A 25,636-nucleotide genomic window follows, 5' to 3' on the forward strand; every position below is an offset into this window, starting at 1 on the left:
AACTACCGGCAGTATTTTCCTTGCAGTTCTGTCAGCGGTGAAGGGAAAAAAAAAAAGAAAACCAGGAACTTTTTTCTCCTTGAACTGGTGATATGTGTTCGATTCCCTTGTAGGTTGAGTGAAAGCAAGAGGTGTTTCTGAAACTTTTAAATAGTGATAATAATAATAACAATATGAAACCTAAATTACAGATTTGTAGGTGGCTTCCCAAGCTTGTGTTATGGGTCGGAAACCCTGCGTGCTGCTTCTGTGAACCAGTGTTGGGTTTTTTTGGTTTGTTTTTTTTGAGGGGGGAAAATCCTCTCCTCTGTACTGTAGTTCACTTAAGAGATGAGGATGTTTCACAGTATCTCTTCAAAGAGGAAAAGTAGAAACCCCACCCTGAACTCCCAAGCAAGAGCTGGAATGCACATTTCTATTTTTGTGTTGGAGAAATGCTTGAAATGGGGGATAGATAAACTGTGCTCAGAAGAATGTCAGATCTCTGTGATGAAGTACCCATGATTTTTCTTTTCTGTATCTCGAACAGTTTAAAGCTAGAATGTGAAAAACTGGCCAGTGAGAAGACAGAGATGCAGCGACATTATGTCATGGTAAGCAAGCTGCATAACAAATCCAAAATGTCTATTAGCTTGGTATAGTGAGACCGAAATACATTTGTTTTGCTGGAGGCAAACAACAAGATTATAGTCGTGCTGCTGCTGTTGTTGAGGTTTCATCAGTGCTTCCCTTACAAATCCTTAGTTTCAGAGGTTTATAACTTGTTTGCAGCAGTTATTTTCCGCACAAAACCTGCTTTTTACCCTTTTAATCTGTTGGGGATATTTCTTCCAAATGCTAGCTGTTTACTTCTCAGCCCTTTAAAGCCATGTACAACTTCTGTAGTGTACCTGGGGATGGTGTTTTCGCTTTTGCTGACTTCTCCTGAATGATCATATCTCTGTAAAATGGTTTGGGAGAATATTTTTTTTCTGCCGTGAGAGTGTGCCAAAATGGTACATGTATGCTTAGGAACCCAAAGCCTACTTCCTCGAAGAACTGTTGCACCTGGACAGCTTGTTCACTGTTTTGCCAAATTAAGAATGGCAGGGATCTCAGCTGTGAAAGGGATTTCCTCAACGGTTGTGGTCTGCCTGGTTAAATAATGTGCATGGGAAGACATCTCTAAATATGTAATGTCATGATGGATCATGAGAAACCCAGAGGAGCTCTTGTTAACTGTTTTCCTGTACGCCTGTGAAGAATTAGCTGTTTTCCATGTGTACGTGGCAAATAATTCTCTTGTAGTTACAAAAAAACCTAAATAATCGTGAAAAATCCTTAACCAAGAACACAAGCAGATATTGAGGCTCGCAGTTGTCTCTTTTGTGCCTGATACGCCTAGGTCTTGGAGGTTGCTTGGTACCAGCGTTACACACTGAAATGAGCTGCCTGCAATACTTGGCCACGACAGAACATACTTAGATTGGTGTGTCTGCTTTGGTTCTGAATTTCCATGCTCTTCCATTTTTTGCATCTCTGCAATTTAATTGTAGCTTCTTTGTGTTTTTAATTTAAAATATTGAATAACTGGTCTGTTAGACATTGCTGATTTATGTGTGTCTGGCTTCAAGCACTTCAGGTTTTTTGTTTTTTTTTTTTTGGCACCTTTTGAGCATTTTCTGAGTGGCTTTTTTGCTGCTTCTAATCTTTGACTCTGGTTCTGATTACTTTTTATGATTTTTTTCTTGTTGTTGTCTGTTTTTCCCCTTGTTTTATGACTGTTCTTGTAAATTGGGCATGAAGCAATGTAGGTAAAGCAAAAAAGGAAAAAATAAAAGATTGCTGTAAAATACTCTTTCGAATTCCAGGAGCGCTTCAAGGCCAATAAATGTTTTTAGGTCATAGTTTTCACAATTGCAAGGTTTAACAGAGTAATTTTCTTCTTTCTTAGTATTACGAGATGTCCTATGGGCTGAATATAGAGATGCATAAACAGGTAGGTGGATAATTTGTTTTATGTAAGAGTGCTCTGTATGATTTCTCCCATCAGTCTTAAACCAGATGTGTATTCTGCGTGACTTGCTTTAATTGCATGCTTGAGCGCATTGGAATTTTTTTTTTTTTTGGTACTTAACCCGTCCCTGAAACTTCCATCTTGTCTGTGGTACCTGGGGGCTCTGCGTAGTTAACATCTTGACGACCAGTTGTGCGTTGTTCGGTTGACTTTCCATATGCCATCTCCGCACATGCAAGCAGTTCTGTGCTGCATGAGGCGAGTGTATGTGAGCAGGGGTGGGTGTGTGGGTTGTACCTTCAGATCTGTCTGACCTTGAACCTCTGGGCTTTACTTTTCGGGATGATAGCTACATCACGGGTGCACACTAGATGCTGAGATAACTTGTATTCGCGTGTGGAAAAGACCGTCTCTTTGCTTAACCTGGCCTGATTGAAGCTGGAGCTGTGAAACCCGTCGATGCACAGCCATGTTCCTGTTTCCCTTGGGCTGTTTGCTTGGACTTTTGTCCAAAACAAGTGCCTGAGCAGCTCAAACAGGAAAGAGTAAATGAGCTTTCTGTGAGGATGTTAGCATGGTCGGTTTTGTGCCTTGAAGTCTAGCACTTAGGCCAAGATTAGCAGGAGATTAGTCAGATGGAGCATGGTGGTGTAAATCAAAGTTTCTTATTCGGTAATGTGTATTTTTAACCTTCTCTAGAGGAGAATGAATTAAACATCTGACCTCTTTTCCAGTGAGGGAACATTTTTATATGGTGGAATTTAATACTGACAACTCATTTTAGCAAATGGTTGAGCAATTCACCGGCATTGCTGGGGAGTGTAAACTGCAGAAATACAGAAATGGTTGGATGGGAGAAGGAAGACCATCTGAAAATTGTTCGTATGCATTTTTGTTCAAAGGTAGGGATTTGGAACTTCTCTGGGTCATGGAAACAGAATTTTTTTATCTCGTTGAGAGCAGACATACAAGTCAAATATTTTTTCATGTTATTTATTATAGTTTGTATTCCATTAACATCTCAGTGCCACAGGGCTGATGAGGGCCATTTGTGCTAGATGGCATACAAATATGAAGACGGTGGGACTTCCTGCATCAAAGCACTTTGCAATCTGCAGCTCCAAATTTATGAGGCTTTGCATATACATATTATGTAGACCTGTTGAAATCGGCTATGCTCCTCAAAGGTACCATGAAGACTCAACAAGTGCGTTTAACAAACGGTTGAGGAAAAGGCTGTGATTGCAGCTAATCGGATTGTACCTACGTGGTGACTGTCTGGACCTGATTCAGGTCACAGGTGCTGGTAACCCAACCAACCAACCAAAAAAAACCCCCATCAATAAAGTAGTAGATATAGAAACAAGTCACAAAAACCGCGGTCCTTACAGGCGAACTATGCAGCAAGTTCTTAAAGGTGTTTGAAAACAAGTGTTACAGTCAAACTTGTTTCTATTTCTAGTTACCCTGCTTTTACAGCAATTAGTTGTATATAGACTTACACTGACTGCGCAGAATTCGGTGGGACGAAATCAGCTTGCAGGCGTAATGTGTAATTAAATCGTTTTAATCGAGGAAAAAAACACCACAGTAAAAGCCCTTTCAGCTTCTAATTTCTAAATGCTTAAAAAATGGTGTACAGTTACGGCGCTGGAGTCATCAGTGATATTCTGGAGAAATTAAACACTTAGTTACAACGAAGTGTGGGGATTACAAATGACTGGGTTTTAATTAAACACCTTTTTCCATTACTCTTCAGTCTGTTCAAATTAGTAGTTTAAGTATCATACTCCCATGCAAAACACTTAAATATTTTGTCAGGTGTTGATTCAAATTAGCTGTGGCTAAGAAACTTATTCACTGTCATTCTTAAATCTGATACCAATTTCATATCTCTCAGGTCTCCCCTTCTGTTGCCACAACATTATTTTTTTTTTTCCTTTCTCCTCTTGCTTTAGCAACTGCAAAATATTTCCCGTCTTGCTCTACGCTCACAGCATTAGAGTCCGGTTTGGTGTATGACTTAGATAGCATTGATTGCTCTATTTGATGCGTGCAAAGCTTTTTTATTCTTCCACCTTAAATTTCCTTCTCTTCCTCTCCCAACTTTGAGTTTTACTTGGCTGAAATTGAACGATTCACCCTTTTTTTTTTTTTCTCCTCCCCCCTCCTCCCCGCTTTCTAAATTCAATCATATAAAAAATCCTGAGGGCAGTTTATCACATTATGAAATACAGACAGCCCTGCAAACCACCTACTTATTGTATTTTCTTTCTTTTTTTTCACTTTAGTACAGGGGCATATCTGTCTTTATTTGTTTTTCTGGGCAGACAGCCTTGGTTCCTCCCAGGTTCTTTTCCAGATCTGCTCGCTGGATGCCCTTGTAATGGAAAGCAGGCAATAATGCAGTGAAGTTGCCCTTCGGCGTAATTGGGCCCAGTTCTCAAGATCAGGTTAGGCTTATTCACTTATTAGATTTGCGTCTCTGAGGGTTCAAGAGCAGGACTCCCTGGAGTCCTTGGAAGTACCCTGGTAATTGGTGGCCCTGATATTTGAAACCTTTGTGTATTTTTCTGTTAAAGCTTCTGTTCTTCTTGGCTGCTCCCAGCCACAGAGTATTTATTTTTAGAGAAATTTTTCACTGGAACAGAAGATGATGGCTGTGATGGAGTCATGACTCTGTGACTTAGCAAATTGATAAAAGGATAAACGCGCAGGGAGCAGCGGTAGTTGAGTGTGCCTGCGTGTCTGGGGGGAGGAGAGGGGGAAAGAGCATCTCTTTTCCCACCCCTTGTGTGATGCTCATCATCAGTCATCCTGTGTTGATTTTGATAGAAGACTATTAAAGTGAAACCTATGGGGAATTTGTCATTCTGAAAGGAAAGCTAATGTAATTAGTACCAATTAAAGTACATTTAGTAAATTGGATTTAATCTTAATTAAGCCTGCATAATGTTGCCAATTTTTAACAATTATGTTTGAGAACATAATTAATTTAAATTTTGGTAACTGAGTAAATAGCATTAGACTGGTAGAATTAGTCATTTGTATGTTTTTTTAAAGACAAGTGTGGGGTATGTTGTGACGTGGTGTTATAGCCTGAAATACTAAACTAATTTTTGTTAGTCTGTATTAGGATCAATAGCTTTAAAATAGACACATTCTGGGAAAAAAGAAAAATCATTGAGTTGGATATTTTTGGGTCACAGTATGAATAGGTATTTCCCTGTAGTTCTAAATTGCAATATTAGCATAAATAGGAATGTTAGAGTGGTCTGAAGATGCCCATTTCTTATTAAGTTGGTTTTTTTAGTATTTGAGAGGCTCAGCTGATAGCTTATGAATGGTTGATATGCCACTCTGTGTTTCTAATATACTGTTGCTACTTGGTGGTGGTCATTTGGTTTAATTTCTGAAATTAGGCTGTTTTAATGTTATGGTAAACAGTTTATTTAAATCACTGTAATCAAACATGCTGGCTGAAGGTTTTAATTCAGAATTGTAATTACCACTTAAAGTAAGTGTCTGTGTTTGGCTACAGACAACAGATATTTGTGAATGGGACTGATGGAAAGCCTAAATAGGATACAGCATTCACTTTTTACTTCAATGGTGGTGTTTTGGAGGTGGCAGTATGTAAATTCTGAATTGCTCTTTTTGGTTAGACCCCCATCTGAACTAATTCACATGCTGGATGGTTGGATTTCAGCATTTTTATGAGAAAATTCAGGTCTTTTAAGGAGCTAGGTATTAAAAAATAAATGAAATTACTTTTTAAGATCACAGTAAAAAAAAAAAAATCAGTCCAATCCATGTAAATTTTATTACAAGACCTGGGCAACAACCATTTGAGTGCTGCTAAAATATTAATTGGGTAGAAATGAAAGGGCTCTGCTGGCTGATAGGATATCATAATCATAGCTGCAGTAGTCGATGGTAAATGATGATAAATGGCATTAGGAACCTTTTAGCAAACTGTAATAACTATGAGGAGGGAAGCAGTATGGATTTGCATTATATCTGATACCCTCTAGTACCAAGTGGATTGCCAATACTGCTTGTTTAGCATTTTCTAAGGGCAATAGGATATTGATTTCTGACTTACAAGGAACGGCTCTATTTTCACCATTGAAAAGTATTGCAGGTTGTTAAGAAAGAATTGACTTGAAGAGGCCTGACTGCTGCCCATCATGGAGCAAATAAAGCAAAACTGCCGAAGCATGGTGGAGCAGCGAGATGGGGCCCTCAGCAATTTGTTGCTATTAATTTACCATGCTCGACAGCAAATCAATTGGCATCTACTTCATCTGCTGGAGAAAATGCTGTCCAGGGCAGATAAAAGGTCCTGCGCGGTACGGGGAATAGACTGGATTGGCCAAACTGAGGCTGCAGTTAATGTGTAAATAAGTGAAATCAAGGCCACTGTTGCCGAGAAAGCTGTTTTTAATTAGGTTGGGGCTTTACGGTGAGCTATTTAAGAAAGTAGTATGGAGAGTAAGGAGAGATTTATTGCTGTCTGGGTTAATATATGGGCTGTATGACATTCCAGCCTTGAGCCTGCTCGCTTCTTAAGCCTTATTTTGGTAAAGGGGTAAAGATGGGAATGGTTTTGTTTAATGTAGGGCAAAGTTTTGGCTGTTCCATTTTCATGGCCACAGAACGCATGTTTCACAGAGAAGTGGTTTGTAGATGCGCTACCTGTGTAACAGAAAAATACTCTTTTTTTTTTTTACGTTTTTTTTTTAATGGTCTGGGCTTGGTGTGAATCCACGTGTGTGCATGTGTGCATGTTTGTTTTTTTTGTAGCACATTTGGTAGTTGAGTCTACACTGACTTCCATCTGAAGAATAGCTGGAGGGGCAGCTAAAATTACACTGGCTGAATTTATTCTCCATTATAAACAGTAGGAAAGATTTAATAGATATACAGGTAGTAGGTAGTCAGAACTGAACTGGAAAACTTCAAAATGAGAGAGATTAGAAGTGAAATTTTGAAGACTGCAGCTCACACAGGGCTATTACGGAGGAAGAGAAAAACAAGTGGCTTTTCCATCAAAGTTGCAAAATGTAAAAAATAGGCTGTCAAATCAGTTTGACAACTGAAGCTTGTTTGTCCCAGTTTTAGGTTATTTAGCCTCTGAAGCCAGCAGAAAAACTTGGAAGCTTGTGAAAAGTTAGAAAATCTATTATGCTGCAGTTAAACCAGAAACCTTCTACTTGGTAGTAACTGCTAAGTTCTGAAACAAGGTTCTGTGCTTTCTCTCCTCATGATACAGGTGTTAGACAGCCTTTCTGAGGAGAGGTCCTGTTAAGTTCGTTGTCGCCACTTAATGTTGAAACAACCTTTACCCCCCACAACTGCAAAATAACATGCACAAGGACAAGAACTTCATTTCACCCTGTTTTTGCTGTTCATAACAAAGTGTCGTTTTTCCCCATTTTTTTTGGCATTTCAGACAGATGCTTAAGACACAGGAAGTAGCGCAAAACATGTTGAGCAAACTTAAGAGCTATGCTCTGTTTTTACTGGCGAAAGGCTGTGCTCTGTGGTGCTTAAACGTAAAAGCACTGTTTCTGAAAGACGGTAATTGCTATGATGCTGCCTCACTGTCCCTGTTAGTTTATGGGCCTGCTCCTAATTACAGAGGGGGCCAGCACTGACCCTGTGGTTTGGGACGACTAACACCTTCTTGCAATTTCTATTTTTTTTTTAAATGCAAGAAACTCCATCACCTTTGCTGTTTGCAGTAAGGAACACTGCTCAGGCGAGAACTCTCAGGCCCTTTTGGGCAGTGGTGGAGGAGAGGGGAGACAGAGGAGGAGGCATCCCTCCACTGGCACCACAGTGGCTCTCTGTGTGAGCCAGCACGGCTGGAAATACAACTCCAGTGTAAGGCTTCTGCAGAACAGTCAGAACGTAATACCTGCCGGGAGAGAGAAGCTGCATCACCATCTTGTACATAATGACTTTTTTGTGCAGTGACATGTGCCTTCCTTTTGGGGGCAAAAAGGAGGTGCTGAGGTCGTTCAGCGCAGAAAAAAACATTAATTAGCAGGTAGGTTTCAAACTGAGGTATTGGGATGCTGGGAAGCCCAAGCTTTACAGTGGTTGGGTAAGCTTGATCCTGCCCCATTGTGTATGTGCATTGTAGTGTAGGTTTTAGTTACACACTCACTGTTCACATTACCAGTTTTCCTAGAGGATGTCTTTCAGTGCACAAAATGGACATTGGGAAAGTAGAGTTAAGACTGCAGGGGTGATTGTAAATTGCCGGAAGATGTTTGGCTTGAAAATGTTTAGCTGCTTGGTTCGACAGCATCAGGATTCAGGCATGTGAAATAATTGAGGTTGTAAGCTCTTTGAGGCAGGGGTTCTGGTTTTGGTGAAGAGGATGCTCGCCCAGATCAATCACAGTGAATGCTATGGACTCTGCTTTAAAGCTGGGAAGCAGATTTTATGACTCTTAACACCAAGACTGTCAAAGATTGACAATTCAGAGTTACCAGTTTGGTCCTAGGGGGTTTTTTGTTTGTTTTTTTTTAATGATAATTTGAGGTGGGCTTTTGTTGCTGTTGTTCCTGCCCTTTGGGTCCTCCTCTGCCAAAGATGGACAATTCAGAGTTACCAGTTTGGTCCTAGGTGGGTTTTTTGTTTGTTTTTTTTTAATGATAAATACGATGTTCTCCTTGTGGATGTAACTGAGAACTGTGTTTATCACAGAGGTGGGCCAGGTTGTGAACACTGCAATTATAATTGTCACAGAAGTAACTTCTTTTGCTGCCTACAGATTGAGCACATCTGCTGCCACTGACTTGCAGAAAACCTATTTAGCCACAAGGCGCAGCAGGAGCAGAACAAGGATGGTAGTGTGAGACACAAGGTGTATAAACCGATGCTTGCATTAACTAACAGATGACAATATGCTTGAAGCTGAACCTATCTATACTCAAGAAATGCTATTCTGTGAAAAAAAGTTGAATGTTTGAGTTAAAAATTAATCTTTATTATAAACTACAGAATTCTGAAGTGGTTTTAAGAATACTCCCTGTTTATGTGAATATTTTTACATTGTCTTGGTTCAAGTTCTTGAAGTACTTCTGTAAATTTTTTCCCTTGATATTGTATATCCTAGTAGTGGCACAGACTCTTTAGTTCAGTGAATTGGGAAGCATTTTGACACCATGTCAAAAGCAGGTGTCCATAACTTTTTTTAAATAATTTTTTAAAAGTATAACTGAAATATGTCACAAATAGCTAACAGGACTCCAAACAGCGCTGTCTTGCTGGTGTGGATGGGCGCAGGGACAGGTATGTAATGCTCTGGTATTGAACACTGGGTGTTATGGCTAGAACATTTAAATTTGCAAATGTCAGGCAAGTGAAACTTACAGTCACTCAGTAAACTTGAATTCATCTTTTTATGGTTATGTGTTTGTATGGTATGCTGTATTGCCAACTCCAAATAATAAATCATGCCAGTCCCCAGAAAATCTTGAGATTGGTTTAAAATTAATCTTCAGATAAAAATAATAAATTTGGGCTCTTTTTAGTTCCCTTATATTTTTTTATTTTTATTCCCTTATAATTTTTATTTATTTAGTTTCCTTTATAATTTTTATTCTTAGTTTTGACTCCAGTATTCTTCCGTAATTGTTTTTTGCAAGTAAGGAGTAAAACATCTCAAAAAGTCAAGGGAGGCAGGTACGAGATACATCTGGCAGCTTTTGTCACAATTTCCTGTTCTTGGAAAATGGGTGAGGTGCACTCTCCTAAGAAACAATAATATCACATTAAAAATATATACATATTTGTTCTGGAACTGCTTGTTAAGTTTTGTTGGATTATATACCATAAGACGACACAGATATGCGGTGGTAATTCGCCTTTCTGTGTTAGAAGGATAGGAAACGCAGGACATAGTTTTGAGTGGAGGTCTTCTAACTTGGTCTCCTTTGTAGTCTACTTAAATGATTCTTTGCAGGATCTTACACTGCCAGAAGTTTCTGAAATTTGCTGGATGAGATTCAACTTTTTTAAAGGAGAAAAGCCTTTCACTGTTATGTTTGGGATGTAACATCGGCAGTGAGAATGCGTGCTTTCCTTTTTTCTTGTGCTTGCTTAATAACCTTAGCAGAACATCTCACAGTTGAGCACAAGTCAAAATCTGTCTCCTTCATGGTGTAAGGAATCTGCATAGCAATAGGTCTTCCACTAGATTTTGTTTGGCATGTGTTCTGTTGAACTGTGCACACATCGTGTATGATCATTGAGAGCATTTAATTTTTAAAAATGCTTTTCTCCTCTGTGATACAACAAACTTATCGTGTATTTATTCCGTCTGCTTACTTGTGTGGCTTCTCTTAAGAGTCTTCGTTTGGAGGATTTGCGAACTCAGGAAACGCCCTCTGCTCCTGTCCCGGCTTACCCCAGAGGGAAATGATTGCCCTGGGACCCATCCTAGCCAGTGATGGATTTGCACTATATAGAGGGCGTGGTGAGGCTGCTGCTAAGACATCATCTGGATTTCAATTACAGACGTAGCCAGTGATGCAGATTTACTATGGCAGAACAGTACTTCAGAAAGTCTTTTCGACTTTGAAGCCAAAATCATCAAATAAAAGCACAGTAGGGCCCACACATGCTCTCTGGAAATACTTAATAAAACGTTGTGGTCCTTGTAGTCAGTGACAGCAAAGGCTATTGAAATTTAACACTGACAATTTTATACCCAAGAACAACAGCAAAGCAGTCTAGCCTGGGTCTGTTGTGTCCTTAAGGCAGAGATCTTCCTCAAAACTCATTATGGGATGTCCTTGGGATTACAACAGGCTCAGTGTGGTATGAGGCAGGTCGCCTGAAACCCGCTCAGCTGGCACAGTGATATGGTCCTCAGGTCTTCCCTTGCAGCAGCTGGGAACAGGCTTGCGTGATGGTGCACAGACCTCAGCGTTCGGGAAGTCTGGGTTGCAGGATATGCTTGTTGACAGTTGCTCAATGGCTGAAGCCGTAATTTGCCGCATTAATGTGTCAGCATTATTTAAGATTAATCATAAGGCAAATTGAAATGAGTTTTTAGTTGGGGGTTGAGGGAGAAGAAGGCATTTTGATCAGCCATGGGTTTATTTCTCGTATCTCTTTGCTTCTTGGGAGGAGAGCTATAACTTTGTTTTTGCTCATAACGCAGGTAGCTAACTGAGAGCTTCCGGGTGAAAATGTTTGGATATCCAGCTGATCTGTCTATCTTAGTAACTTCTCTTTGGTGGTCAACCAATTACTCCTAGTTAGCATTTGATGCAAATTTTACCTTTGAAAATGACAAGGGAAGTGGAGCAATTGCTGGGGAAAGTTTTCATCTTGGACAGCCACTTTTTCCCATTTCTAACCTTTCACGGGGATGAGTAAGGAGTTTTCAGCATGCCTCATAGCTGAAACACATCTGGAGTTTGTTTTAAAAACAGAGTTGCTTTACTGTTATGCTTTACTGTAGATGAATGCAAGGAAACACAATAGTGCAGCACAGCTAAGGCTTGGGGAAGGGGGCACACTTGGACCTGGCAGTGTTAGTCCACATGTTTTCATGAAAGCTGCTTCAGTGAGGGCTGTGCAGGACCAGGATTCTGTCACAAGCTCCATCAGTGTCTCTGACCAGCTTCCTGTCTGCCTGGGAGATCCTGCGTTGGGTTTGATGTGAGAAGTAGCCAGTGTCAGTGTGGACTCTCTGTGGGCATTTGAGTCCAGCAGCTGAGCAAGGTGATGTTGTGCTAGGCTCTGAGAGGGATATGGGGCTCTGCTGGATTTTTATGGCAGCTGCAGGGTGAAGGGTTGTGAATTGGGTACTCATCCTTCGTGAAGCACTGTGGGTTTGCAGAAAAGAGTCAGTATCTGTTCTGTTTCCTGCTCTGGGTGCCTGTGTGTGCCTACCCAGGGGCTTGGCAGTCTCAGATCTGGGGGAAGAGGCCACTTTTAACTTAAAGCATGTAACAAATTACCAGCTGTGGTTTCTCTTGACTGTGAGCTTGTACTCTGTAGGACTTTATGAAAGTCTCTGTGATAGTTCTGTCTCCCTCTCTGAAATGGTGGGGAGTGATCTAAGATTTAATTTGTTCGTGTCCATTATTAGATGAGAAGCTCTAGAGGATCACAGAATATTGAATGAATATGTATTTGCTGTGGAGGGAAAAGGAGTCCTTCCAAACCTCTGTGTGTTTTGTAACGAGGTCCAGCAGTGCCTTAACTGCTGTGGGATTTCCTTTGTTCTTACGCTCCAGAAGATTACCAGGAGATAACAATAAAGACACTTGAGTTGTCCTTCTCCTGCTACTCTGTTAATTGTGTTTGGATATAAAAGTTGGATATAGGGCGGGGGCTGCTCTTGTGGTAACATTTGGAGAAGGAAAGCAAAGAGAAAAAGGCCAAAGCTGGCCATAATGCTTCTGCTGGATTTTTAGTTCAAGGCAGGAGGCGGAAAACAAGGAACGATTGGAGTAAACTCATTAATTGGTTTTCTTCTCACGTCTCCTATTTCCTTGCAGTACCATTCACTCCGTATGACAACCATCCACTTTCACAGTGCCCCCTTTGAAAGATGGCACTGTGCTGATGTGTAAGAGAAAGTCAGCTACAACACCACTACTGTCTGCTTTCTGTAATTTTATAAAGCATGTGGCTAGAGACAAAGTAGGTCCCTCTTCTTAAAATATCAGTCCATAGTGTTTTAGTATCACAAGAAGCTTTGAAAGACTTTGTGCATAAAATACACCGCGTATGTTCATGTCACTGTGTTAACAAAGGATGGATTGTGTATTCTTATAATCAATTTAACCAGTAGGCTTTCTGTCCTAGTAGCAGAAGGCTGTTGAATTCTGAGCACATTGCTTATTTACAATTTTTATCAGTACTTCTTAATTTCTGAGGAAAGACTGTATGTTTTCTTTCTCAGTCTTATGCTGAACAAAACGGCAACAACAGCAGAATCCAAGCACTGATGACAGTTTCTTGCTTATCTGTTAACTTGAAAACTTTTTTGGTGGAAGAGACACTGACTTCTCCAAACTTCAAAGAACTTTTTATGACAGTTACTTTTTATGGTTTTGTCCATATGTAAGCATGGAGGTCTTACTCTTGAAAAGTAAATTGTGTAAAGCTCTCAGTTTAATATCTGTTACTTGAAAACTTTTTTGGTGGAAGAGACACTGACTTCTCCAAACTTCAAAGAACTTTTTATGACAGTTACTTTTTATGGTTTTGTCCATATGTAAGCATGGAGGTCTTACTCTTGAAAAGTAAATTGTGTAAAGCTCTCAGTTTAATTTATTTAAGAGTGATGTCCTGATTCCTTTACATCTCTTTGCATCCATGCCCTTCTAGGGATGACTTGTTAAGGAAAACAAAGGTAATAATGTTTCTAACATGGGCAAGATGAAGAGAAGGACATTTTCTGTGTATCTCTACAAGACCATTCTTTTCCCCCTCACAACATTCCTGGTTTATCTCTACAGACTGGTGACAGAAAAACGTGCATCGTGTTTCACTTGTTGACAGCATAAGAAAAAATCTTACAATTCTGTGCCTGTGGCATCCTGGAAATTTCTGGGGAATGGTTTGTTTCTGGCATTTTTTCTTAAACCTTATTTGACTGAGATTGACAGTTGTTCTTAGGTTTGATGATGTAGGTAGAGATGTAAAGAGCAGCAGCACCCCAACACTCTACAAGAAGAGAGCCCCCATGAGCATACATGTGGGGTGGCTGGTTTTTTTTTTTCCTCAGGTCATAGATTTCAGCTTGAAGATGTGTTTGCAGCCTTGCAGCCATGCGTACAAGATGCTTTTCGAATTAGCAGCTTTGCTGTTACCTCTTTAAAAACCTACCTCTCTAGAAAGACTTAGCATTTTCCTTTGCAGATACAAACCGCCAGTTTCTTTGGTATGCAGCTTTTTTTTTTTCTCAGATATGCCTCCAGCCAAAGGGACATAGAGGCATTGTGAAGGTACAAAATGATGATATTTTGTTATTTACTTAGCTCTGTTTCCTGCCTGGAATTCAGGTGTGTATTTCTTCTAAAGCATTGATTTTTAACAAATCTTTTTTTGCGGGTGAGAAGACTCCTGGGATAATCTTAGTTTACACATTTTCAGAGAAAAATGCCGCTATGTGTGTATGCACTCTATTAAGGGTCCTGAGGTTTGTTTAAGCCCGTGACAACCTGGAGAGGCTGAAAATCTGTAGGCACAGGGAATACCTCTCTGTATTAATGTGAAGCGAAGCAGAAAGCTCCCAGGTAGATGAGATGCAGCCGCCAGGGTCTGGGGCTTGGCACACGAATGTTTCTGGACTGTGCTGTCAGAGGCTTCCTGTGAGACCTCGATCAAGCTGTTTTGACTCCTGTCTTCAGCAAGACAGGAGCGATGCTGCAGATGCTTTTGTAGAACCAGGCTGCAGGGCCAGCTAACAAGAGTACAGTGGTGCTTGTGGTGTGCAGAGTGAGATACATCATCCAGCATGAGGCAAAGAAATCCAGCACGGTTGGAGGGTAGCTCATAGTGAAATGTTGAGATCATGGGTGTGTCTTAAGTCTCTTACTGCTTGAAGGCTGAGGCATTAAAGTTGGTGCTGCCAGGACATGCTGCTGTGGCTTGGCAGTCTCAAAATTGCATTTTGAAGTGTGGCACTTAAAGTGTAAGCATACTATGGATTTTTCCTAAACAAAAAAATGAACAAAAATGCTGTAGAGGCAACACTTTTTCCATCTTAGTTCAGCTGCTTTTCTGTCTGCTCTGAGACCCACGTTTCTTCTCTTCCAAGAGAATGACCAGAATATCCAGCAGAAAGCTGTATTGCATGAGATACTTAATGGTTCAGTAGAGCTGAAAGAGGAGAGACGCGTGCTGTGCTGTTGCCCTGGAAAGAGTCTGGCCAGCTGGAAGGTGGTGTGCTGGGTTCCAGTCCTTGCCCCAAACCCATTACATGATTTAGTCCATAGTGGTTTTTCAGGTACAGTGATTTTGAGCAGGAAATAGGAAAGGGACTTACCTTCTCCAGTGGAAGAATTGGGAGAATTTTCTTCCCAGGGTTCACAGTAGCCTAGTAGACAAGGTGTTCTTCTAGGAGGTGGGAAGAAAGAATTGAAGTCATGTATAATGCTCTAATTAAACTGAGCAGTTACATAGAAGTCTTACCTGTTTTCCACTCTTTTTTTTTTTTTTTTTAAATTGTGCTGGTGGTATGTTTTATGTGGAAATAATTCTGGCAGTGGTTCTCAGCTCCCTGGGGGACATGGGTGGAGAAGCATTGAGTTGGGGGAAGGTGCAGGGGGAGGGTGTGGGCAGGGCTTAATTGTAAGCTGGATGCCGAAGAGCTTGGTCTTGTCAAGCTGAAGACTGTTCTGAGTACATCTGGAAAGGGGACTCAGCAGGGTTAATGGGAAGCCTCAGTGCTGGAGATGGAGACTCTTATGGTGACGCTTTTGGCAATGTCAGCACTGCATTGTTCGGAGTGCGGAGGCAACAGAGTGAAGGCTGCAGTTTAGTATTTTCATGCCTAAGTTCTTGTGGTGCGCTAGCCCTTGTATTTGATGTGCCTTTTTTTTTCTTTTAAGATACAAAGGTATCCCCCTGTGCTTAGGAATTCTCGAAAATCTTCTTCAGCATTTTTCTGTTGCTGACTTTCTGCCTAAATTACATGTTGAGTCTGCTTGAGCATTTTTGAAAATCCCATTACATACCTTCTGGACACTTCACCTCTGGCTTTCGTTGCTTTGGTTGGTGGGAAGTGGAAGTAATACTATTTCCTGAAGCATAACTCTTACCACAGAGGAGTTTTTGGAGAGCAATGTGTTAACAAATGGGAAGTGAGATATTATTACATGGAGTCATTTAGAAGCGGCTGTGTTTATTTCTCTAGATTGTAAGACACTAGGGGCAGAGGGCTTTTTCCCGAGACAGTTTTGTCCTTGTTTTTGCCGTGGGAATTCTGCTGTCTTTCCTATCCCAGACGCAATTAGCATGCTTCAGCGATGAACCTTTCAGTGGTAATGCAGTCAGTGCTTTGATTTGTATTAAAGAGTTTGGTAATCTGTCCTCTCAGCCTCTATTCTCCCTCTGGAAAATGGGATAATACTACTTTTTTACCCTGGTGGGATTTTTTGGGGAAAACCAAAACAAACTTTCTTACCTTGTGATAGTGTGTCCCTGCCGCCTTCTTGCATGCTCAGACCTTGGCAAATGCCAGAGGTGGGGCTTGTTGCTATACGTGCAGTGGTTGCCGCACAGTGGGAGCTTGATTTTCTGGTACAAGAAATTATATGGCAAAGTTAGGGAAAACACAGGGTTTATTGAAATACAGGGAAAATACAGGGTTTGTTAAGTCTGTGCCTCCTGGTTCTTTGCAGTATTAGTCTGAGGTAGGCTCTTGGTGTAGATCTCAACTAGGTAGTGTCCCAGCCTCTTTTTACCTTCATTTGAATTTCCACCTGCCCATTAAACAATGAATTTGTATAAGGCTCTTTCTTGATTTACTTGTTGCAGAGGTTGAAGGAGATAATGACAACGTGAGTTGTCAAAAGGTTGTGCAAACCAGCTTGGTATTCAACAGGGAGAATCGTAGCCTTGCTTGAGTCTTCGCTCCTCAGCGTATAAATACCCTCACGTGTGAGAAGCTGTAAATTTGAGAATAAATGTAATTTGGACTTTGGAAAAGAAGTCCTAGTCTGAGGGCTGTCTTCAGCATAATACAGGAGGAAGTTCTGGTGTCTGATCCTCTCTACTGAAACACCGTGGTGCTCTTCTGCTTTGGTGAAACAGTGGGATTTAGATGGTGAAGTAGTTTGCTTTCTCTATCCAAGCATCACTTTACTGCTACATTTTTTTGGCTACTCCTCCTCAGAACAGTGCCAGTTTTGGAGGCTGAATGGCCATGAATTTAGCAGGACTGCAGTATCTCTCAGTGTACAGTCTAGCTTAGTCTGCAGAGCAGGAGACAGCCTAGTTTGCAACTATACCAAATGAGGTTCTGTTGGTATGTAGAGTAATTTTGTATTGCTTTGGGCTGCACTGGCAGAAAATAGCATCTATTTTGTTTACAGGTACCAAGTTAAGATAAAGTGCTTTTTCATCCGTGTGGTTCAAGTGCTTTTTGGTTCATGTGTCAGTCTTGTTCAAGACTGACAAGTAGTCACGGGTGTGCTTTACAACTGCTGTTGAACAGACTCGCTCGGGTCCTGCTAACTGAGGAGTTGGCAGCGTTTTACAGTGCTGAGTATTTCTCCAGCTCTTGAACAGCTCTACAGCTAGTTTAAGGCAGCTTCAGTTTTGTGTTCGTGCGCTGAAGTTGTACTTGTAATGGTAAACTCACTGTTTATATCCCTTGTTGGGTGACTGATGAAAAATAAACTTTTTCTCACTTCTCTTACTTTTGTTTTCACCTATGCAGCTGGTATGTTACAGTAGTGAAAACTGACTTATTTAATAAATAAGCCATTTTCAACAGCTTTCCCTTTATATTAAAGGTTAATGTTTTCCAGCTTACCCTCATCTTCACTGAAGCTCCACAAACAGTCTGAGCTATCTACGAGTCATCAAACCTATTTCCCTTCTTCCTTCCCCCTGTTTGTCTTTGTGAAAAACAGGTAGTGGTTATACATGAAGAGGTTTGCAGGTCATTCAGGAGGTAGTTAGTGATCTTAAGGTTTCATTTCTAGTGTTCTGGCAAATTTCTAATGCAAACAGAATAGCACAACTAAGTCTCTAATTGTCACGGGAAGCGGCTGTTACAAAAAGGAGTAATTACATTAGTTTGTGCAAAACAGTTTCTCCTAAACCAAAATAGATATGACCTTTGTGTATTTTTGTGGATAAAAATGTTAGGATTTGAATGGGTATTTTTCATATAAGTGGTTCCCTGAAACCTTTTTGATTAAAAGGGTGGCAGATTACAGACCTAGCAAACTAAATATGAGATTAGCAAACCCAGAGACTGCATTTTGGTAAACCATAGAATTACTCCATGGCAAAAAGCCAGAGATACATTTAAAAAAAAATCAGGCATGGAAATGTGGTTTTGCTGTCTGTCATTCTGTCTGCTATAACTGAAAAAACATACATTGTTTTATGAGTGTGGTTTTTCACAGTTTTGACCACAGCGTTTAATTTCTTCGTCAGACCACTACTGAGCTAGTACATCCGCAACTACTGTACACTAGTTTTTATTTATTTATTGTTTTAAATTCACTGTGCAATTGGATATTGGGGATTATGTTTACGAAATGGTCTAACAAGTGGCTTGTAGACTAGTCAAAACCAAACCCAATCATTGGGTTACCAAGAGGTAACAAGTTTAGGATGTGGTGGATAGCTCCTGTTCTCTGACTCAAAGGAGTGTTCACCAAAAGTCTCAGCTTGGAGATTTTGTATGTCTGAGACTGCCTTTTTCTGTGCATTTCAAATGGGCATGAAGGTGACATTGGTAATGAGAGGGGTGATACCTCATTTGGGTTAACCCCAAGGTAAATTTGGCCTGGAATGGGGTTTGTACTTAAAAAAAAAAAAAGAAAACAAAAGGTTATTTGGGAGGGGCTGGGTTTTAATTTGGCTAAGTTCTTTGCTTAGTTCGTCACATACCCGTACAAATACTGGCAGCAAAAGGGTGGGGTGAGCAGGAGTAGCTGGATTAGGGGAGAGCCTCTTCAGTGCCCGTTTTTATGTGAATTTAAAGTGCATGTGAAACAAAAAGGAAAGCCTTCTTTCTATCTGGAGAGCAGATGCTGCATAATTGATGGGGGTGTAACCTGTACTTCCAGCCCAGACATCTTTATAGAGGGTCGTGGGTGCAAAACTGGACCAGCTTGATGAAGAAATCCTGTTTGACTGATGCCTTTTCCAATAAGAACACGTTTAAGGAGAAATGGGTTGATATTATTATAACATGGTTAATCAGTGTACAGAGTTTATTATTTACCCCTTTCATTTGCTTACTTTTGACCTACTTTCCAGTTCTCGATGTTTTTATTAAAGTCTGTAGGTGTGATATGATAAAGAGCACACTTAACATATGGTACATCTTGAGCATTTGTCTGGAATTAATGCAGTTCATAGTAGCTCTCTACACAAAGTGTGATCTCACAGGGAGTTACAGCACTGGAAAAGGTTTCATGAAATCTACATTTCCCAACCAGAGAGTTCTCCTTTGCTCCATACCTCCTGTTCTGCTTTTTGTGGCATTTTCTTAAACTTTGTGCTTCTTTAAAAAGTTGGTTTTTTTTTTTATGTTGAAATCCCTCTTGGATTAAGAGCATTTGAAAACTTGAATAATACTGATGTAATTTAAAGGTAAATGCCATTTAGTGTTGCTTTACTCGGAGTCTGTCCCAGCAGGATTTTTACTGAGGCAGTGCCATTCACACAAATTGAACATCAAGATGTGCTTGGTGTATCCAGCTGTCTTGGACAAGTGAATTTCCTCAACATAGCAAGTATGCTTGTCTTACAGATATCTTAGCATTTCCGTTGCAAATGTGTCTTCTTAGGAAGGCTGAAATGAGAATTGTAAACTGCCTGAATGTTTTAGATGTACTTCACTAGTGAAACTACCACTTGTTAGGTATTCATGTGTTGAAGCATAAATTTACCTGTTCTTTCCTCATCCTCTTTCACTTAGGGGGGAAAAAAATAGCAAAAAACTCCAGAAATGCAGAAATGTTGAAATATGAATACAGTTATTTTCAGCAGAAGTAGTTATGCTCCACAGTGATTGAAATTATGAGCAATGATAATTTATATCAATATTTTCTCTTCAGTAGAAGTCAGAGCTGCAGACTTTGTTGTTGCTCTCAGGAAAGTAACGTTCTGCTGCATCAGGGATTCCTTCCCGTTGAGCTAGCTGTCATGGCAAGTGTTTAACTTAAAACACATGAACGTGTATTGGTTTCATCTCAGTGGTGGCAGAGATGCATGAAATGCTGGACCTCCCCAGTCTTTCCTTGTTGAATGAATGTGCTCAGTTCACCAGTCCCTCAGTACTGTCCTGCTTACTCTCAGGGCAGCTTGCTCCAGAGAGGAAAAATCTAGATACTGACCATGTCATCATATGCAGTGTGTAAGCCCCAAGTGACAAGGCTGGTGACGACTCATCCTAGCTTGCTCACCCACAAGGGTGCTGCAGTGTGGAAGTTCACAGCTGGTGCTGCAGCAGGGATGTGGCATTACCATCTGAAAGCGTGAGGAAATAATGAGTCAGCACCTGAAGCAGAAATTTGCATTTAAATTCAGAGCAGAAGGAAATATGCCCTACTTACACACCCTTAGTGTTTTAGATGACTTTCATTTCACTTGTTGAGTGTTATTTTTTTTTTAAAAAAAAAAAGGCTTTCTAGGTGCAAAAGGGAGAAAAGTGTCTTAAATGTAATCTGATTCTCAGGTGATGACTTTATCCAGAAACTAGGACTTGATAAATTCCACCAAGGAGTGATAAACATTTATTTATCTTCAGAAAGAATTAACAAGTATCCTACTTCACACTTAATTTACAATTTTAAGTAGTAACTTGCCTTATTTGAGTTTGGCAATTCATTCCAAGGATCCAGAATTGAAGCTTGATCATGGTGTTGCTGTAGAATCCCTTGCGCTATTTTTTCATCTCTTTCGGGGTGTTGTTAAAATCGCGCTTTTCTGTACTGGCTTAGAAGGGGCAGGGTTTTTGTCTGTTACGTCAAATACAAAAATCTGGTCCCTTAATCTATGGAAATAGTATCTGAATAGTGCTCATGTTCATGCTGCAGCAGGAAGCTGCAGTGGAAGAGGACTTAAAATACTGCTTCCTTTATGTAGACTACTTTTCCTTTAAATAAATACCAGGGTTTTCTGCTGGATTCTTAACCTAATTGATAGCTATACACCATGTGGTGTGAAATTGCTGGGTAGGCAGAAGAGATAAGGGATTGAAGACAAAGCATAACAAAGGTTTTCAACGCTGTAAGAGTTGTTCTAACTCAGTGTGCTGATCCTAGTATTGATCTTTATTGGAAACAATCAAGTGTGATTATCAATGAGGCAGACGGGCTTTCATGACCTGCAGCGCTGAGGTGGGTAAGCAAAGGAAACAGAGATGGAGGAGAAGTAATCATCTCCTTCCTGATGCAGAAGGGCTGATTCTTGGCCTCCAGATGAATCTGGAAGAAAATAAATTGACTTAAGCAGTCATGTTGCTTTTCCTGTTTTCATGAGGGACTTCTGGTTGCCACTTTCATAAGTTCATTGATCAGCTTTATGTAGTTCATTAAAATGTTGAGCAACAGAGCACTGGCTAGACAAACTAAATTTTCTTCTTTTTTGTCAGACTATTGCATGTTACCATTGGTTGCAGTGTTTTCTGCAAGCTTTGGGACTGAACAGTACAGCTTGGTAGATGTAACTAAGTCTAGCACATCTTCACGCTCCTCTACCATGGTAGCCTCTCAGTTTCTAACATTTGGAGCAAACTTCTGCAGAGCGAGCACTTTAGCCATAACACAGAGAATGGATGTGGGGTCATGGCTGCCCATAGCTATTTCTCAGTTTTCCTTTGTGTGTTTTTGCAAGTGAAAGGTAAGTGCTGGTGGGGATCAGGAGTTTACACTGACAGCTCTATTTTGTAGAGGGAAAACGATTTTAGTGCTTATTTTGTGATAAAATTTAAAAAGAGCATCAGAACTCCCTTTCTTAAGCACTATATGTGTAAATTTTAACCGCATAGTTTCTTTTAGATTCACCTGTGAGAGGTTTTCAGCTTTTTTCCTGAAATGCTGCCTTCGTAGTATTTTTCCAGGGCAGTTAAGAACACCTCAAGTTAAAGATAATCCTGCTGAGAACAGGTTTTGTCTATCTCTCGCCGTTCTTTTTAGTTTTTCATGATGTACACATTGAAACTACTGATCTGCAGTATTTCTTTCTGACTGCTTTTCCTGGGAGCCAGAGTATGAACTTGTGATGTTAATAAATAGGGGGCCTTTCTGCATCCAGTTAAATTAAAACTGCCCACTAAAATCGCTGTATGCATATTAGTTTCATGGACAGGCTCCGACCTGCATGTGCCATTTCCATCAGAGGCAGAAGGGCTGTGGTCAGACTCTTTGGAGGGATGTGTGAGGGGACAAATTGAGTAGTAAGACACTGGTGATTGTGCATTGCTGCTGTGTTTCAGCTGTTATGGGAAAGATTAAAATGGGAAATTCTGACCTAATTACAGCTAGGAGACAGATGCAAAAGACTGACCTTGGAGATGAAGCTGCTGTAGTGTGTGATACCATAGGTTTTTAAGCTTAAAAAAGTTTGTTTGTTTGTTTTAAACTGTGAAGTCAGATTCCTTCAGTTGTGGAGAGTGGTGGAAAAACTCTCATCCCTATGTTACAAGGCCGTATTTCACAAAACTAGGTACTGCTGTGAAATGCTGAGGATTGCGTGTAAGTGAAGGGGGACAGTACATTACAGAGGACTTCAGAGCTCTAGTGGTAGACACCTCCTGTGGCAGTGTCTCCTGGCTCGTTTCTGTCTGCTTTTTCGGCAGTTGTTGCCTGCTGCCTTCAAGGAAGGGAAATTGAAGCCAGTCTCTGCCATTCCAAGTGTCACTTACAGTGCTTTTTCTGGATGCTGTGTGGGTGCTTGTGACAGGGCAGGGCAGGATGCACCTTGCTACGTGATGGCAGCCTGAACAACTGAAGGACTGTGGGGATCTCCAGGCTATGGATTTCTATTCCCCCACTTGCTGGTGGCAGTTGATATTTCAAAAAACATCAGCTTTCTGAAGTGACAGGCTTGAAGCATATTTATGTGTCACCTTACTTGACTTGATTTTATTGTCTTAAAAGCCAGTCTCTGCCATTCCAAGTGTCACTTACAGTGCTTTTTCTGGATGCTGTGTGGGTGCTTGTGACAGGGCAGGGCAGGATGCACCTTGCTACGTGATGGCAGCCTGAACAACTGAAGGACTGTGGGGATCTCCAGGCTATGGATTTCTATTCCCCCACTTGCTGGTGGCAGTTGATATTTCAAAAAACATCAGCTTTCTGAAGTGACAGGCTTGAAGCATATTTATGTGTCACCTTACTTGACTTGATTTTATTGTCTTAATCATGAATGATTCAATATGTATCCTTTCTTGTTCAGTTGAGATCCACGTGGTTTGTGAGACATTAAATAAAAGCCATGTCTTAACCGTTCAGTTCAGCAGCCCACGGATCAGGGTGTACATTAGAAAACAGATTTCAAAAATTCTGCCACTCCGATATATTGCTCATATTACTGTCTGCAGTATTTCGTGCAAAATAAGCACCCGAATTAATTTACAAAGGGTAAGGATCAAGTTTACAGTATGAATTTAGCTGGGATGTTTGTAACGAAGGTTTATAGAAGAATGAGGTGGTGAACATACTATGATTGTTCAGCAGAGTCTGGTTGTCCCGCTTGTGCTAACTTGCACACGTGTTGCTCAAATTAAATCTCCTAAACTTGAGCAGTTGGCTTAGTGAAGAAGAGGTTTTCTGTTCAGTAGTATTCTCAGCAGAGAATTTTTCCCTCCATTGTCTTTGACTGCAAGACTGGACTCTGTGTGGCTTCCAAACACCATTCCTTTAGGGATGAAGGTAAATTTTATATTCAGGCTTTGTCGTGTTTCCTCCAGTTCTGTAGAACTGGAGTAAGCAATTCCAGACAAAAGTCTTTGATTAAAACCAAACACATTCTTCTTTCTGAATGAAGAGTTAATTTTCTGTGATAGCTTTTTTTGCTTCTTTTATTCAGAATCATGAGAATTTGTCTCACTAATTTGTGAAATGCTTGTTTAGATATTATGGGTGTGTGCCTGTGTTCTTGGTAAGCACTTAATAAACTAGATTGATCTTTTTGGCAAAGGCTGCATTGTGTAAAACAAATTAAACCTGAAATAACAGTTGTTTCAGATTATTTTTCTGAAAGTGTAATTGCATATATTCTTTTTCCTACTGGCTTCTGAAATGGGTTTCCCAATAGTGTTTTATTATTCTGTTTTATTTCAACAATACATATATAGTAGTTTTGTTTCCATTCCACTGGCAGACCTACAGCCTCCAGTGGTAATTCTTTACTAGCAATTTTTTATAATTGTAATAACTATGGAACTTTGTGAAATACAGTGGAAATATTTTCCTGAAGTTTATATACTATAAATAAAATCCCAATTCTCTTTCTTTTCCCTCCACTAAAAAGGAATGCAAATGGAGATTTTTAAGCAACAAATTGATTCTGAACTCCCTACGTAATAGAACATTTCTGAGTGTTTTTGTATCTGGAGTTCATACGATTCTTGCTTCTCTTTTAACTCCCATCTGCCCTAAGAATTCGGACATATGCTAAAATACTTACCAAGGCACTTAAACACATTTCCATGTTTTGCCGTGTACTTACGTCCTTATATTGGCTGTGTGTGGTAGATGGAATTAAACCCGTGCGTTGCCACTGTCAAAGGGATTGAGGAGTCTGATGGTCCATCATGTGCTCCCCTCTGCATGGAGCTGGTAGCTGTGGGGCCGTGGAGGTACCCCGAGAACCACATGTGCTGAGCCCGCTGGGTGACCTTGTGGGTCCTGAGGTGCAGCCTTGCCCACATGCTTATATTTGGACATTTTTTAGAATGCTTTATAGGCACTGAAGGATCAGGTTTTTAGACTTATTTAGGCAATTAAGAACTGTTTAACCATTGGCTTTGGTCATAAAGATTTTGTTGGCTGAATCACGGACCTGAGCTGTTGCTCTTCTGTTGTATCGCTGCAGTAATGCTGAGGGGCTGTTAACTGATGGGGAGTCTTCATTCCTTCACTTGGATCAGGTTCTTGCACAGTTATTGTCTCTTTGTAAGCATAACAAAAAAGTTATTAACACTGTAGTTAATGAATATTTTATCTTTCGTTCTCTTTTTAAGAAAGAGGCCACATAAGTGGCTATGAAAAGAGCTCAGACTGTTAGAAGAGTGTCTTCTGTAGGTGTCTCCCAATGGACGCAAACAAGCTTGCGTTAGATAAGAAAAGAGATGATTCCAGCCTGAGCCTTCCCTGCCTGCCTCTCCCTCATCTTTTCCAGCCCCATGCTAGTGTGTTTTTATGCAAAACAAAACATCTTCTGTGTTTAGGGAAAGGAGTAATAGAAATGTTGATGTTTGTTAACATATTTGACAAACTATGGCAGCAAAAGCTATCCTTTTTATATTTTGGCATGAACAATTGCCCTTTTATTGGACTGTTAATGCTGTTTCAGAGCATCTCGCTGTATCCACAGGCAGTAATTTAGCAGCTGTTTATCGGGAGCTTTCATAAAGCTTTGAGTAGTATTATAACAGTCAGTAACCCTAACAACAGCGTTTCAGAATCTGTGCCGGTTTAAATGGGATATCTGTGAATGTAGTTGTGCAAGGATGCGTGACCCACATAACCTGTAAATTTGATTGGAAGTTACAGTGCTGGCATAGGCTGATGGATAGCAGATTAGAGCCCTGATTAACCATGTGATTCACAGGCTGGGAATATATTGTCCTAAGAAAGATTCATCAGATGCAATCAGAATTTCAAGTGGTCAGATGAAATTCAAATGTGCTGTGTGCTCCTTTTTTTTTTTTTGTTCCCCCTTCCCACCCCCAACCCTCCA

At 40.4% G+C, this 25,636-nt stretch overlaps 1 protein-coding gene across 1 annotated transcript in view; it reads left to right on the plus strand.

Moving 5' to 3' along the window:
* Positions 1-529: 529 nt before the first annotated feature.
* LOC104489129 (transducin-like enhancer protein 4) overlaps positions 530-25,636 on the plus strand; it is a gene marked incomplete at both ends in the record, with an annotated part of 38,126 nt that continues 13,019 nt past the window's right edge. The window contains 2 exons of the mRNA XM_010131247.1: positions 530-593; positions 1,934-1,978. Of these exons, the coding sequence (XP_010129549.1) occupies positions 530-593; positions 1,934-1,978 (109 nt within the window). The remainder of the gene's footprint in view (positions 594-1,933; positions 1,979-25,636) is intronic.

Source organism: Buceros rhinoceros, unplaced genomic scaffold (genome assembly GCF_000710305.1).
Source record: "Buceros rhinoceros silvestris isolate BGI_N320 unplaced genomic scaffold, ASM71030v1 scaffold27772, whole genome shotgun sequence".
In the NCBI taxonomy this organism is placed as follows: Eukaryota; Metazoa; Chordata; class Aves; order Bucerotiformes; family Bucerotidae; genus Buceros; species Buceros rhinoceros.